Raw genomic sequence first — 13,353 nt, 5'->3', positions numbered from 1 at the left:
CATCGTATCTATGAAACGAGCGTGAAGAACAACTACAGCTTTTGGAGAATAAAAAAAACCATCACTGACGTTTTGAATAAGATCAAAACTAATGTTCCATTACGATGATTGATATAAAATGTGTATTTTTAGAGATTTAAGCTCTGGGCTCCGTGACATCTGGGCTCTACTGCTCAGCTACAGGTTGGACCTCCCTGGTCTGGCACCCTCACGACCTGTCCAGTCCTTGAGGGATTTTGCTGGACTAGAAGAGGTCATTTGTGGACCCCCTGCTGCTGCCAGCTCCTCACCTCCTGCTGGCCCAAATGCCCTGCGGACCCTGCTGGGCAGCCATCACTTCGGTGGCTTTGGGCCACATCTCACATGCCAACCTTGGACTCCAGATCCCGACAGGCAACTGCACATGCTGAGCTGGGGCTCCAGGTCCCGCAGGCAGCCATGCACACTGCACTGGGGCTCTGAGACCCGCCAGATAGCTGCATGCCATGGATCCCTGCCCCACCAAGCTACCACAGCTCCCAACCCCACCAGACAGATACACGCATGTCTCCCCAATCCCGCTGGCCAGACCTGCTGCCACGCGCTGATAGCAGGCTTGTTGTGGGCACCCCAACTGCTCTGTCGGCCCTGCAGGGATCCTTGTCACTGGCCCTCCACTGGGACGCTCTGCTCCTGCAGCATCCATGCTGCAGCATGAATGTTCCCATCCCAGTTAAAAGAGTTCCAACCTGTACAGATTTACTGAGTAACTCATTAATAAGATAGTGAACCTCTGTGTCTTACTTTCCTTTAGTGAAAAATGTTGATTTAGGACTAGGCTTCTAATTCACATTGAGATTTGCTTTAAAAGTATGTGTCTGTGAGAGAGGAGAGGAGGAAATGCTTCTCAGAATTTCAGTACTGATTGCACTGAGAAGTTTTGAATTCTTCCACATCATCCCATGCATCATTAAACCTTCCTTTCTTCCAAAGTTTTTTGCGTAGATCCAAAAGTCTTGTCTGCTAACAGAAAGCCTTTGAGTCAATCAGGGTAACTTTCTGAAAACATATTTCTTCAGTAAATGAGCACTAAGTAGCTCTATCTACATTAGTTTGCACATTTTCTGACAGCAGTATTCCCACAGAGACCACCACTATATCACAACTACGATGAAGTTGTAAATGTTTGCCTTAACTGCTGAAAAATATTAAGTGCATAGAGGCATTATAAGCATCCACTTCTTTCCAATCAGAAATTCTGAACCAAAATGTATTGCAGAACCCAAACTTTATCCTTGACCAAGCAGCAGCAGGATAGCTAGATGATATTTACCATCACTGGACACTGGCATTTCAGGTCTAAGTGCATCCCTCTGCAACACAGTTAAATTAGGATTCCTCATACATTCTTTCCATTAAGAACATGAGAGAACAGTAAGTCAAAAGTTAATTTATATCCAGAAAAAGCAGCACATCTTTAGTAAAAGAGCTCTGAGTGATAAAACAGTCAGGAGCTCCAACTTAATGATGAGATACTGTGTCACCAACAAACATAAAATGGACTGCAAAAGGAGCATTTTAAGGAATCATTAATTTTGTATTCTCGCAGATATAATTTGAAATCCAACCAACAGATTTTTTTAATGGCACCTCTCATATCCACCACACTTGTTAAAGATACAAGATACTGATCATATAATAACTACAAAGAAAAATACAGCTGCCACTAAAATTCATCCATAGCTCACATATTAGAATTTATATTGTTGTGAAAGGAAGATTATTAGTCAAGACACCAGACTATCAAGAGCTTCAGGAATATTCCACTTAAGCATTTGCTACTGATAGTCAAAAGGAACTTCAGTTTTCATCATCCGATAAACTAAATGACAAGCTTTGTATCTTATTAAATATGTATAAATGAGCTACAAATTGGGAAGCATGTACATAAGATTGAATATGCTGACTGCTGACACCAATGCTATTGTGTGCTGCCAGGTACCCACACTTGAAAAATCTTGGAACTATTCCTGCTTGGATAAACTACCATCAACACAAAGGTCACATTCTCTAGTCTACAGAATAGGGTTGAAGGAACCTAATATTTAGTGCTTTAGCACCCTTTAGTGGTTATTTACTTGTACTACAGTTTGGGAAGAAGTCGCCCTTCAAACTATAGGGAGAGAAATATAGAAATTGTGTCTTATCTTTTGTTATGGAAAGAGGAACAGAAAGGGGAATTATGTATTCCAGACACAGAGCAGTTTTAGGAATCAACAGAAGTCTATTAATCACTTCTCTCAAGAGTGATAGAAATGTAGCCGTGTTAGTCTGGGGTAGCTGAAGCAAAATGCAGGACAATGTAGCACTTTAAAGACTAACAAGATGGTTTAGTAGGTGATGAGCTTTCACGGGCCAGACCCACTTCCTCAGATCAAATAGTGGAAGAAAATAGTCACAACCATATATACCAAAGGATACAATTAAAAAAAAAGTGAACACATATGAAAAGGACAAATCACATTTCAGAACAGGAGGGGGATGCAAGGGGGGGGGAAGGAAGGTAAGTGTCTGTGAATTGATGAAATTAGAGGTGGGGAGAGTGGGATGTCTGTGAGCTAATGGTATTAGAGGTGATAATTGGGGAAGCTATCTTGGTAATGGGTAAGATAGTTTGAGTGTTTGTTCATTCCTTCCCGGAGAGTGTCACTCAAACTATCTTACCCATTACCAAGATAGAGGTGATAATTGGGGAAGCTATCTAGCCCCCTCCCGTCCACACACACACACACACACCCCCCTCCACCACAGATGTCCCCACGACAGAACAGAGACAGACAGCTGCCCCCTAACGTCTCATTTCCTTCCCAGCAGCAGGCAGCCGTTTGGGAGCAGGGAGGGCGCCGCACGCCGCTTTGCGCTCCCCCCGGGTCCCCTTTTCGCCTCCTCTGCCTGATTAAGGGCTACGTTGGGGGAAGGGGCAGAGCCCCCCGGGGCCTCGTGGGGGGAGGGGACGATGGGCAGAGTCCCCTAAAGGCCCTTCTCCCGGTGGGAAGACGGGGCAGACCCCCCCCCACACACACACACGGGGGGGAGCTGCTGGCAGTGGGGGCCCCTTGGCCCGAACACTAGGGGCGAAGGGCGGGGGCCGCACAGCTCGGGGGGGGGGGAGCTATGGCGAGAGGGCAGCCGCTGGGGCCCACGGCCAATGGTGGGAAGGACGGAGACCGGGCCCGGAGGAGACCCCTTGTTTCCCACCCCGCGTGGCCCTGGGCAGCGATTACTTACCGAGCCCCGCTGGGTGCTGACAGTGGTCGCCATAGCGGGACCCCCTTTCTGCCCGAGCAGGCCGCCGCCAACCGACCCCCAGCCCCACCGCTCCGGCGTCAGCTGAGCACAAGCCTCGCCCCGCTTACTCGGCACTGCGCCTGCGCGGCGCAACGGCTTTTCCCCCCTCTAAACTCCGCCTCCACGCCCAAACCGCTAGATAGCCCATGCGCACGCGCCGCCCGGCGGGTTGCCACTGATCCCGCCTCCTTTGGGGGTAATGCGCGTGCGTAGCTCAGGTGGTTCCGGCCCCTGCCTTTGAGAAGGGTTGGGTGGGCGAGAGGAGCCTGCGGTTGGCGCATGCGCATGCGACATGGCTGGGACAAAGCGTTCGTGCGAAATGTCTCTCAAACGGCTCGACTACGCCTGTGCACCGGGGAGTGCCCTTTCCCTCCGCCTCGCTCTTCGCGGGCGACAGGCGCAGAGCCAGCCGGCACGGAGGAGACGCTGGGCCTGCAGGGGGCGCTGTGCCATTAGCTATGGGCGAGGGGACGGTGCAGCCGGGCTTCTGCTTGGGGATGTGGCATGGGGCTGGGCTGCAGCAGGGACTCTGGCCCTTGCTGCCAGGGACCGAGGTGCTAGGTCGCTCAGATGCGACGTCTGTTGAGATCTGGAGAGGGCTGTTCGTAGCACTAGTTATGGAGTGGCTACCGTGACACGTGTGCGCTGTGACGTGGGCATGGATGTGTGCACTGTCACGTGTGTGTCTGTGTGTGTGTGTGTGTGTGTACTGTGTGAGGAACGTGTGTGTGTTGTGACGTGGTAGACACGTGTGCTGTGTGTGTGTCCTCTGCAATTTTCACAGTCTCTTTTGCGGAAATAAATCTGCTCTTACTTACTTACCTCCCCCGAGAAGATAACAGCTGATGATTGTAATACTTTTTTTAAAAAATGAAACAACCATTTGCTTACATAGTCAGACTCCTTTCCACAACAACGCAACCCCGTTCTATAGGGAATTTTCTACACTTACGGTAATATATTAAGTCTTAACTCATGGTTTGTTAAATATAAGGATTGCTAAGTATTATTGGCATGAAATGTTTTTATTGCCAGCTATATTGGCTTGCTGAATACTTTATTGTGCTTTGTCTATGATTTGTACTTAGTTATTTTCTGCAAGGTTTTTTCAGTTTACTAGAAGGAAATACTGGTTTTCTGTTCTACATCTTAAACAGGACAATAAACCTAAATTAGAATTTTCTGTACATTTGACATTTCTTTAATCAGATACTGATGTGCAAGAAGTAGCATGTAGTAATACACCTGTAGGTTAACAGAAGTATTATTTGACTTTTTTGAAAGTTTTTTATTTAAAAAAAGATATACTGTAATTATATTTTTTCTGAAAAATTAAAATTGGGCAAATGTCCAGGTATTGGGCAAATGTCCAGGTGAGACTTATAAATGGGCACATACTATCCCACAAAGTTCTTTTGTCACAGTGGTATAAAATAAATTCATCTTACAAGACTGCAAAAACAGGTTTTTAATTATGTAATATTTTCCCTATAACTTATTTTGGAACACGTCATGTGAAAAGACTAGAAGTAAAGAGCCCTCCCCATTTTGAAAAATATATTCTCATCATTGTTGTTAAACAATATATTTAATATCCACGTTATTTAAAAAAAACACATGAAACCCATCAGTACTTTAATTCAACCACAACCATTTGAAATATATGTGTTTTGACAGCTGTAACAATTCTAGATCTCATAATATTCTTGCCTATAGTGCAAGCTGTGAACAAAATATTGCATCTTTGGAGCACATGTTGATGGCCGAAAGAAAACGATCACCTAGTTTTCCACACACTAATAATACAGGATATCTGAAGTTTAGCAATGTTTTGTGCCTTCTAGCAACTCTCCAAGGTTCATCTGGAAATGTTCACTGATTAGCACTTTCCAGGCAAGGACTCCACTGTGAGAGACCACTGCACCCAGATGTCACTGCATTGCACCAAAAAGAGCCCAATACTAAAACAGCCACTGTCCCTACACCTACCAAAAACATCCATGCAAAATCACCCTTCAGTAAAATGGCCTCTATGCTGGTGTGATATTGCACCAACACTCTGCCATCACTCACCAAAAAGGCCACTGCTCACCTGCCAAAATGCTACTGTGTAAAGAAAACTTTCCTCCATCCCAAGATAGACCTACGCAGAGACATCAGACTCAACAGTCCCATATTGTGATTCCATCCTCCCCTGCCAAAATGACCATTGCCTTGTCCTAAGGCACCACCACACTGCACACAGACACTCACATGCCTTGCTAAATACATCACTGACTGCCTCATGTGAGACGACCTCATTCAGCACAATCCGCCACCCAGAAAGAGCCACCACACTGGAACACTACCTTTCTGTGGGTGGTGTCTTTGTTCCAGATCACCAAAATGTTCATTATGCCACACAGGGACACTGCCACTGAATGCTAAGACTCCACTGCCCACCCCAAGATGCCTCCATCTGAGATAGCTCCACCCTGCCCCAATACAGCCTCTTCCAAGATCCCTCTCACAGAGAGACACCAATGATCCCACACTAAGACACTACTTATTCAGAAACACCTGCCTTGCACTGAAACACAACCATCCTACTCCAAGGTAATATTATTGTGTATGTCATGACGACAAGGTGCTTGAACTCATTGGAATACGGCATGGCCATGTGTGGGTAAAACATTACCTCCATCTGCTTGCACTGAAGTAGTATTAGGAGAGGGTGACAGCGTGACACTAAAACATCATCACTATCCCTCTGCATTAAAACAACACATCAATTTGACCACAAAACATCTAGGGATGTCAATGTGTAGCTGACTACATGATTAACTGATAAGCCTGGGTTTATTGGTTAATCCTATTGACTATACACATTCCTCCCCACCTTGCTGCCTCTGATATAGCGGCAGCAAGGTGGGGAGGTGGGAGTTGGTGCCCATGGGAAGCTGGCTTTTAAGCTAGCTCCCCACAAACAGAGTCGCCTGTTCCCGCCCTCCCTTCCCCCCTCCACGCTGCTGGCTCTGATAGAGGGTAAGTGGGAGGAGGGACAGGCAGGAGCTGGTACAAATGGGAAGCCGCTTTCAAGCTGACTGACATGTATCATCTCCCATAGAGCCACTTGCCCCTTCCCTCCCACCCTACTACCTCTTTATCAGAGGCACCAGCATAGGGTGAAGAGGGAGCAGAAGCAGGAGCACATACATGTGGGGAGTTGGCTTTTAAGCCAGCTCTCCACGTGTGCCAGCTCCACAGAGCCGCCTGCTTCTCCCTTGTGGTCTCTTGCACGGGCGGGGGTGGAGGTGGGGGGCAGGCAAGAGCCGGTGCTCAGGGGGAGCCATCTTAAAACCCGGCTTCTCATGTGCACCGCCGCCACCTTCCTCTTCCCTCGACACTGCTGCCTCTATCAAAGGCAGCAGTGCAGAGCGGGGAGGCTGCAGCAAAGTCCCTCACAGAGAGGAGCTACCGCTCTCCCATGCTGCTGTCTCTGATACAGAGGCAGCAGTGTGGGATAGCAGGGGGCTCCCCAGGAGTTGGGCCAGGAGCACACTGAGTGCTGGCTCCACATCCAGGGACTATCAAATAATTGTGTAACTGGTAAAATTTGATGCGGTTACACGATTATTCAGTTAACCAATAGCCAAAACCCCTGGAAACATTCCCATCGGAGTTTGCTGAAATGCTATGATGTGGCATGTCAATATAGCAGCTGAACACCATTGCCTTGAACCAAATATAATTGTGGGATAGTAGAACAAGGCAACAGTGTAACGTCGCTACAGCCTTGCACAGAAAAATCATTGTGATGCAGTGCAACAATATAGTACATCATCATCACATCGTGCAGAAACAGCATCATACAACGTGACACAAGGGTGATGGTGTGGGGATCACCATTACCATTCTCTTGTGCCAAAACCTCATGGTGATGCAGTGCTACAAAATGAAGGTGAAACATCTACATTGCATTACTTTAAAACCCCATCCATATGTAGCGTGGTGACGCGAGGGTAAAATGTGTCCCTTGCTCGATGAAGAAACATCATTACAACATAATGCAGTGATGGGATAATGAAACATCATCCTCACATTGCACTGAAATGTGGCTATTATGACGTGTTACGGTGGCACAACAATGAAACATTGCACTGAAATACCATGGTTACACAGCACAACTATCACCTTGCACCAAATGATCATGGCAATGCATCAGTGTGATAGGGCACTGAGAAATCTGTTCTACTGCACTGAAATAGCATTGCGGTGCCACAGCGGAGCAACGGGACGAGGAAATATCACCATCACTTTCCACTGAAACTTTGTGATGCACCACTGCATCAGGGCATTAAGATGTCTACAGCATATTACAATGTGGCACAAAATCATGGCAGCTAAACACTGCATTGAAACAGCATTGTAATGCAGCGAGGCTATGTAGTGGGGAAACATCATCATTGTCACCTTATGCTGAAATGTTATCACTGTGTTGAACACAGCAACCTGATACTATGCAGTGACATAGGCCAGGTCCACACTACGGGGGAAGGTTGGCTTAAAGTTCACAATTCCAGCTATGTAAAAAATGTGACTGGAGTTGATGTACCTTAAGCTGAGCTTCAGGGAGGTCAATAGGAAAAATATTTTCTTCCTCACGAAGAGTAGGAGTACCGGTGCCGACAGAGGCATCCTTGGTGTTCGATTTAGTGGGTCTTTACTAGACCCACTAAATCACACACCAAAAGATCGACCACCGCAGTGTTGATCTTCCCGCAAGTGAAGATGTGGGCATAGTAGTGGAATAGCCCTATCATACTGCAACAAAATGTCACCATAGTACCGCACAGAAATATGGCAGTGGTACATCACCTCCCAAGTTATGTTGTTAGCATTTCCACAGATTCTCTCTCCTCAAGAGAATGTTTTTTTCAAGGGTGATCTGGGGCAGCAGCTAGCGGTGGAAGTTCTGTCATCATATCCTGACTAAGCTTATGCTGACAGAGGAGTGGATAAGAGCCACAGGGGTACATGAGGTCGCATGGAGGCACAGGCCCACCTAATAGATAGCCCCAGTGTGTGGATCTTAAGAGCCCACAGATTCCAAAGTCCAAATTCCCTGCCCATTCAGTAGATATCCTCCCATTTGGTCAGAGAATAATTTATTGGAAACTCTCCATGGAGATATTCCTTCCTGGTATTCTGCAGGTGGGACTTTTGGCTCTTGGTTAGGAAACACCTGTGCCCACATGCCAGGTGTGTCACCATTGTATGGTAGCTAGCCCAGTTATAGTAATTTTTCTGAATATTCAGTGTTTGACCTCTTCCAAACTATTATGCAATTTGAGTCTTTTCAGAAGAACAAAGGCAGCTTTTGAGTGCTGTTCTGGGAGATAAAATCTGATCATTTCAAAGCCTATTTAAATAACATAGCTGTTTCCTGCTGTTAGGATCTGCTGCATGAATTTAATCATTAATTAAAATTCTAGTGCAGATTCCAACAGCTGGAAATAGAACAGTGCAATTAGAGCATTCCAAATATATAACAGATTTTTTTTTCAGCACAACCATAGCACTAGACTGGAGGAAGCGAGGCCTCAACGTCTTGCTGTTGCCTTGCTAGCTCAGAAAATGAACAAGATGGTATATAACTGAGGGTACAACTAGACTATTTTCTTTTTTCGAAAGGAGATATGCAAATTTGGCACTAATTTTCATATCTTCTTCCGATCGCTTTTTCAAAAGCATTTTTTTTCCAAAAAGAAAGCCATTTAGATGCGGTTCTTTCAGGGAAAAAACCCTTTTTCGAAAGAATCTTTCTTCCTCAAAAAATGAGGTGTGCAGGGTTCCTTTGGAAAAGAGTTTTTTTCAAAAGAACCATGTCTAAACTGTTTTCTTTTTCGAAAAAAACACTTTTGAAAAAGCAATTGGAAGAAGATATGCAAATTAGTGCCAAATTTGCATATCTCCTTTTGAAAAAAGAACGCAGTCAAGATGTACTCTGAAATGAGGGGGGAGTGGGGAAAGATAAAATAGTTGATGCCAGATATAAGCCAAGTAGCTAGATACTAACAGAAGTGGGCACACTCTCTGATATTTTTACAACCGATCCTCTGCTAGAACTAGAATTCATTTCAGACTATGGGATCGTGAATGAAGCAAAGCATCCTTTCCCTGTGACTGAACCATAAAAATACATCTATCATCAACAAACAATAGCACCGAGCAACCACATGGATTAAATGGCTTTGTCTATCTGCCTGCTTTTACAGGTGGAAATGAGCTAGAAAAAAAAACCCATTAAGATTTACACAAAGAAGGCCCTAGTCACTCCAGTGCAACTCATTTGACTTACCCAAGAATACTCTCTAGCTAAGAGACAGTTTCTTGGGTCTGGTCTTCATGAGTGAGGGTCAGCTTTTGTCGGGTTTATACAAAGGGAGTTTTGCTCTCTCCTGGAGTTGCAATCAGTAGCACTGAGTCACTTTCCTGGAATTCTGCCAATTGCCCAAATCCCAAAGGGTTGATCCTGGAACACAGGATCGTAAGCACATGAAGCAACACCTCCTTGCCTCTAGAGACATCCCCTGTGTAGAAAATCTGGGCGAGGGGCCACCCATGAATTCTGTAAGATGGGGGTATCCTCCAATGGCCAGTTCAGCAAGGTTTCTGATTGTTTTACAACAGCAAAAGAACACAGAATAGGGGGTCTACAGATCTGCCCCTAAGTACAGTTTCTGGCAATTAGTTCTGGCAAGCTCCCCCTAATCATTAGTGCCATGGGGGTGGGAGGGCAGGGCAGTGGTGAGAAGGAGTGGGACTGTGGCTGGGGATGGGGAGTTTGAGACCCCTGCCCTTAAGCCTCTGTGTGCTGCGCTCCTGGCCAGCTCTGCCTGGTGGGGGGAGGCAATTCTGTACGCTGCCATTCTTCCTCACTCCGATCCTCCCAGAGCTGCATCGATTCCCAGCCAATGGGAGCTGCAGGGGGGGCGGTGCCTGTAAGGGAGCCTGCGTGGAGCCACCTGTTCTCCCCACCGCGAAAGGGGAGTGCAGTTAAGCACCCTCACCCCAACCCTATGCCCCAGACACCTCCCATGCCAAACTCCCTCCCAGACACTGCACCCTCAGCGCCATCCCCATCTTAAGTCTCTAACTCCCTTCTAGATGCCACATCCCAGATGCCAACCCTAAGCCCCGTCCTGTACCCAAACACCTGCCTAGACCCAGCCAACTGCCCTGAGCCCCTGCCACACACCACGTCCCTTGATTGCAGCCTGGAGCTCCTGCATCCCAAACTCTTCATCCCCAGCCCCCTCCCACTCTCACAGCCTTCACCGGCAGTTGGAACCCTCACCTCATCCTGCACTACTCTCACCCTCCTGCCTCAAGTTTTTGGCCCCATCCCAGAACCTAGGAGGCCCCACACAATCTAATATCCCTGGGCCCCCAGAAGAGTTAATCCAGTCTTGAATGAGGGTTAGAAACTGGCTGTAGGTAGTGATATATTTGTTGGAATTTTCTGCAAATGCTCCTAGCATGCATAAGAAAAATGTACAATCAATTTTAAAATATTTAAATATGATCTGGATTGTATTTATTTCCTTTCTGGGGTTAATTTGTGTTCTAATAACATTTAAAGTAATTTCCAGCACTTCAGATCAATGTTATTAATTTATTTACTGTGGGTTTTCTGCTGAAGAGGTAAAAAAGATTAAATCTGAGTGTGCTTATTAGCTCATTTGACACATTTGAATCTAAGTAATGCAAAACTTCTTTGCCTCATTAAAATGGTAACAGTAATAAATGCTGGAATGTCACCTAGCAGGGGATGTCAGGCTTACATAAACATAAAAAAGTGAGTAGTAAAGTTTCTCCCATTCCAAGAAACCCTCCTCAATTATAAGCTACCAGGAGAAGGATTCCAAGGAGAAAACAAAAGTATCTAAAATTAATATTTTGTGAATTTTTCAATAAAAATGGGAGATAGCAGATGAGCAGCATTGTTAACAATTACATAATCACTCAGAAGATTCTGGACTGCAATCAAGGTGAGCCAGCATAGCCCAAGCTATAGGTCAAGCTGGCTGTGCATCTGGAGATACTAGGGCCATAAGCTAAAGTAGATTCAGACTTCAACATACTGGAGCCATTCAGCAGCCCCAAATAGCTAATAACTGTGGCCATTACACTTCCAGACCAACAGCTCATCTCTAAACCAGAGGCTGCAAAGAAGGTGCAGGGCAGAGTTGTTTTATCAGCGCTCAGGCAAAAGATATTCCCTATTTGGATGATCTGCCGGCTTTGCAATCCCTCTATGACCATAAAACCAACATATAGGGACTGCAGCAGAACACAGAATCGTGGCTATAAAATGGGGGTGCAAATGTGCCTTACATATACCAGGATACATACTGAAGTATTTCCTGTCTCACAGAGCATAGTAGTAATGCGAAAATTAAGGCTCAAATCCTGCCTCTTTCCTTTATTATCTGTAAAACCTAGGAGCCATAATCATGGACCAGGACTCCATTGTGCTGGGTGCTGTACAAACAAAGCCAATTCCCAGCCCCAAACACCTTACATTGTAAGTATGACAGGAGACAACAGAGGTATGCTGTTACATTCACAGCAAACAAACTGAGAAGATGCATTAAAAATAAAGCATAAGGCACTTTTTCTGCAGTTTCAACACAGCACTCCTTTTTTTCTTTTTTTCTTAAAGTCAGAACCTTAATACACATGAACAAACCCATAGAGCGAGAAAGAAAGTTGCTCCCTCAAATGACCATATAGCAAGTGTGAAAAATTGATATGCATTTTTTTCAGGGGATAGGGGTAATATAGTTGCATATGTAACCCAGAGACACTGAAACCACTAAGAAAAGGAGAGTGAAATCTTCTGTATAGCCTTAGCTAAGAGGCAGCTGGCTTTCAGTTCATGGGGTAGAGCAGTGGTCCCCAACCTTTAGAGGCTCCCGGGCGCCCGGGAAGTAGGGCCACTCACGCGCCGGGCGCCCGGGAGGTGGGGGCCACTCATGCACCGGGCGCCCGGGGGCACGCCAGGGGATTGGGATGCCCTTGCATCCGGTGCCGGCGTGTGCCCTAGGGCCGGGGCTGGGACTGCCCGAGCGCCTTGTGCCGTGGGCCCAGGGCCGGCGCTGCCACCCGAGCCATGCGCCTGGGGCCAGCACCGGCGCCGCTTGAGCACCGTACGCCCGAGCGCCTACATGCGCGCCCGGGGCCGGCGCCTCCCAGCGGGCGCCATGGTGCCCGCGGGCACCGCGTTGGGGACCACTGGGGTAGAGACACAAGGCTTTAGCCCCCAAGTCATAGGTTCATTTCCACCTGTCAACGTTCACAGTCTGTCAGCTCTACACATGGGGGGGCCACATAAACAACATAGCACTTAGCTGAATCTCAGGTCACAAGGAAGTGCTGAGCCAAGGTTATGCATCAAGATATACCTATCTCATAGAAAGAAAAGGGGCCCTGAAAGATCATTGAGGCTAGTCCCCTGCCTTCACAGCAGGACAAAGTACCTTCCCTGATAGATTTGCCCCAGAGTCCTAAATAGCCCCCTCAAGATTTGAACTTACAACCCTGGGCTTGTCAGGGCAATACTCAAACTAATGAGCTATCCCTAGCTGCTAAGCTAGGATATATTTTTAGGAATTTCTCTCTCAGTGGTTTCAGTGCCGCTGGGTCACACATATACAAGACAAACCCCCTAATATTGGGATCACCCTGATAATATTGGGATGTCTGGTTCTCAGCTGGCTGATTGCTGGAGCCCCAGATCACACACTTCTCTACAGAGCCCCCTAGTCAGCAAACCAGTCCAGAATAACCTTAAAGCAATCATTTGAAATGTTAACAGTTTTCAATACACCACAGCTGCAGACAAGAGGGAGGGGGCGCTATGAAACAATAATGGTCTGAACTTGAATTTAAGCATCTCTTGTTCTCATATAAAATATAGAAGACATTCATTTCAATAGCAGATATTTTTGTCTACTTCTTTTTGGCAACTGTGTCAGTGAT

General features: G+C 46.4%; 1 protein-coding gene across 1 annotated transcript in view; it reads right to left on the bottom strand.

The window, feature by feature from the left end:
- Nucleotides 1–3,425, bottom strand: part of TOLLIP (toll interacting protein) — a 42,940-nt gene extending 39,515 nt beyond the window's left edge. Inside the window, exon 1 of the mRNA XM_075928212.1 lies at nucleotides 3,268–3,425. Within this exon, the coding sequence (XP_075784327.1) occupies nucleotides 3,268–3,300 (33 nt within the window). The 5' untranslated portion in view covers nucleotides 3,301–3,425. The remainder of the gene's footprint in view (nucleotides 1–3,267) is intronic.
- Nucleotides 3,426–13,353: the final 9,928 nt, after the last annotated feature.

The sequence above is a fragment of the Pelodiscus sinensis genome, chromosome 4 (assembly GCF_049634645.1).
Source record: "Pelodiscus sinensis isolate JC-2024 chromosome 4, ASM4963464v1, whole genome shotgun sequence".
Taxonomy (NCBI): Eukaryota; Metazoa; Chordata; order Testudines; family Trionychidae; genus Pelodiscus; species Pelodiscus sinensis.
The sequence above is the reverse complement of the archived record's forward strand: the minus strand, read 5'-3'. Positions and strand labels throughout refer to the sequence as shown.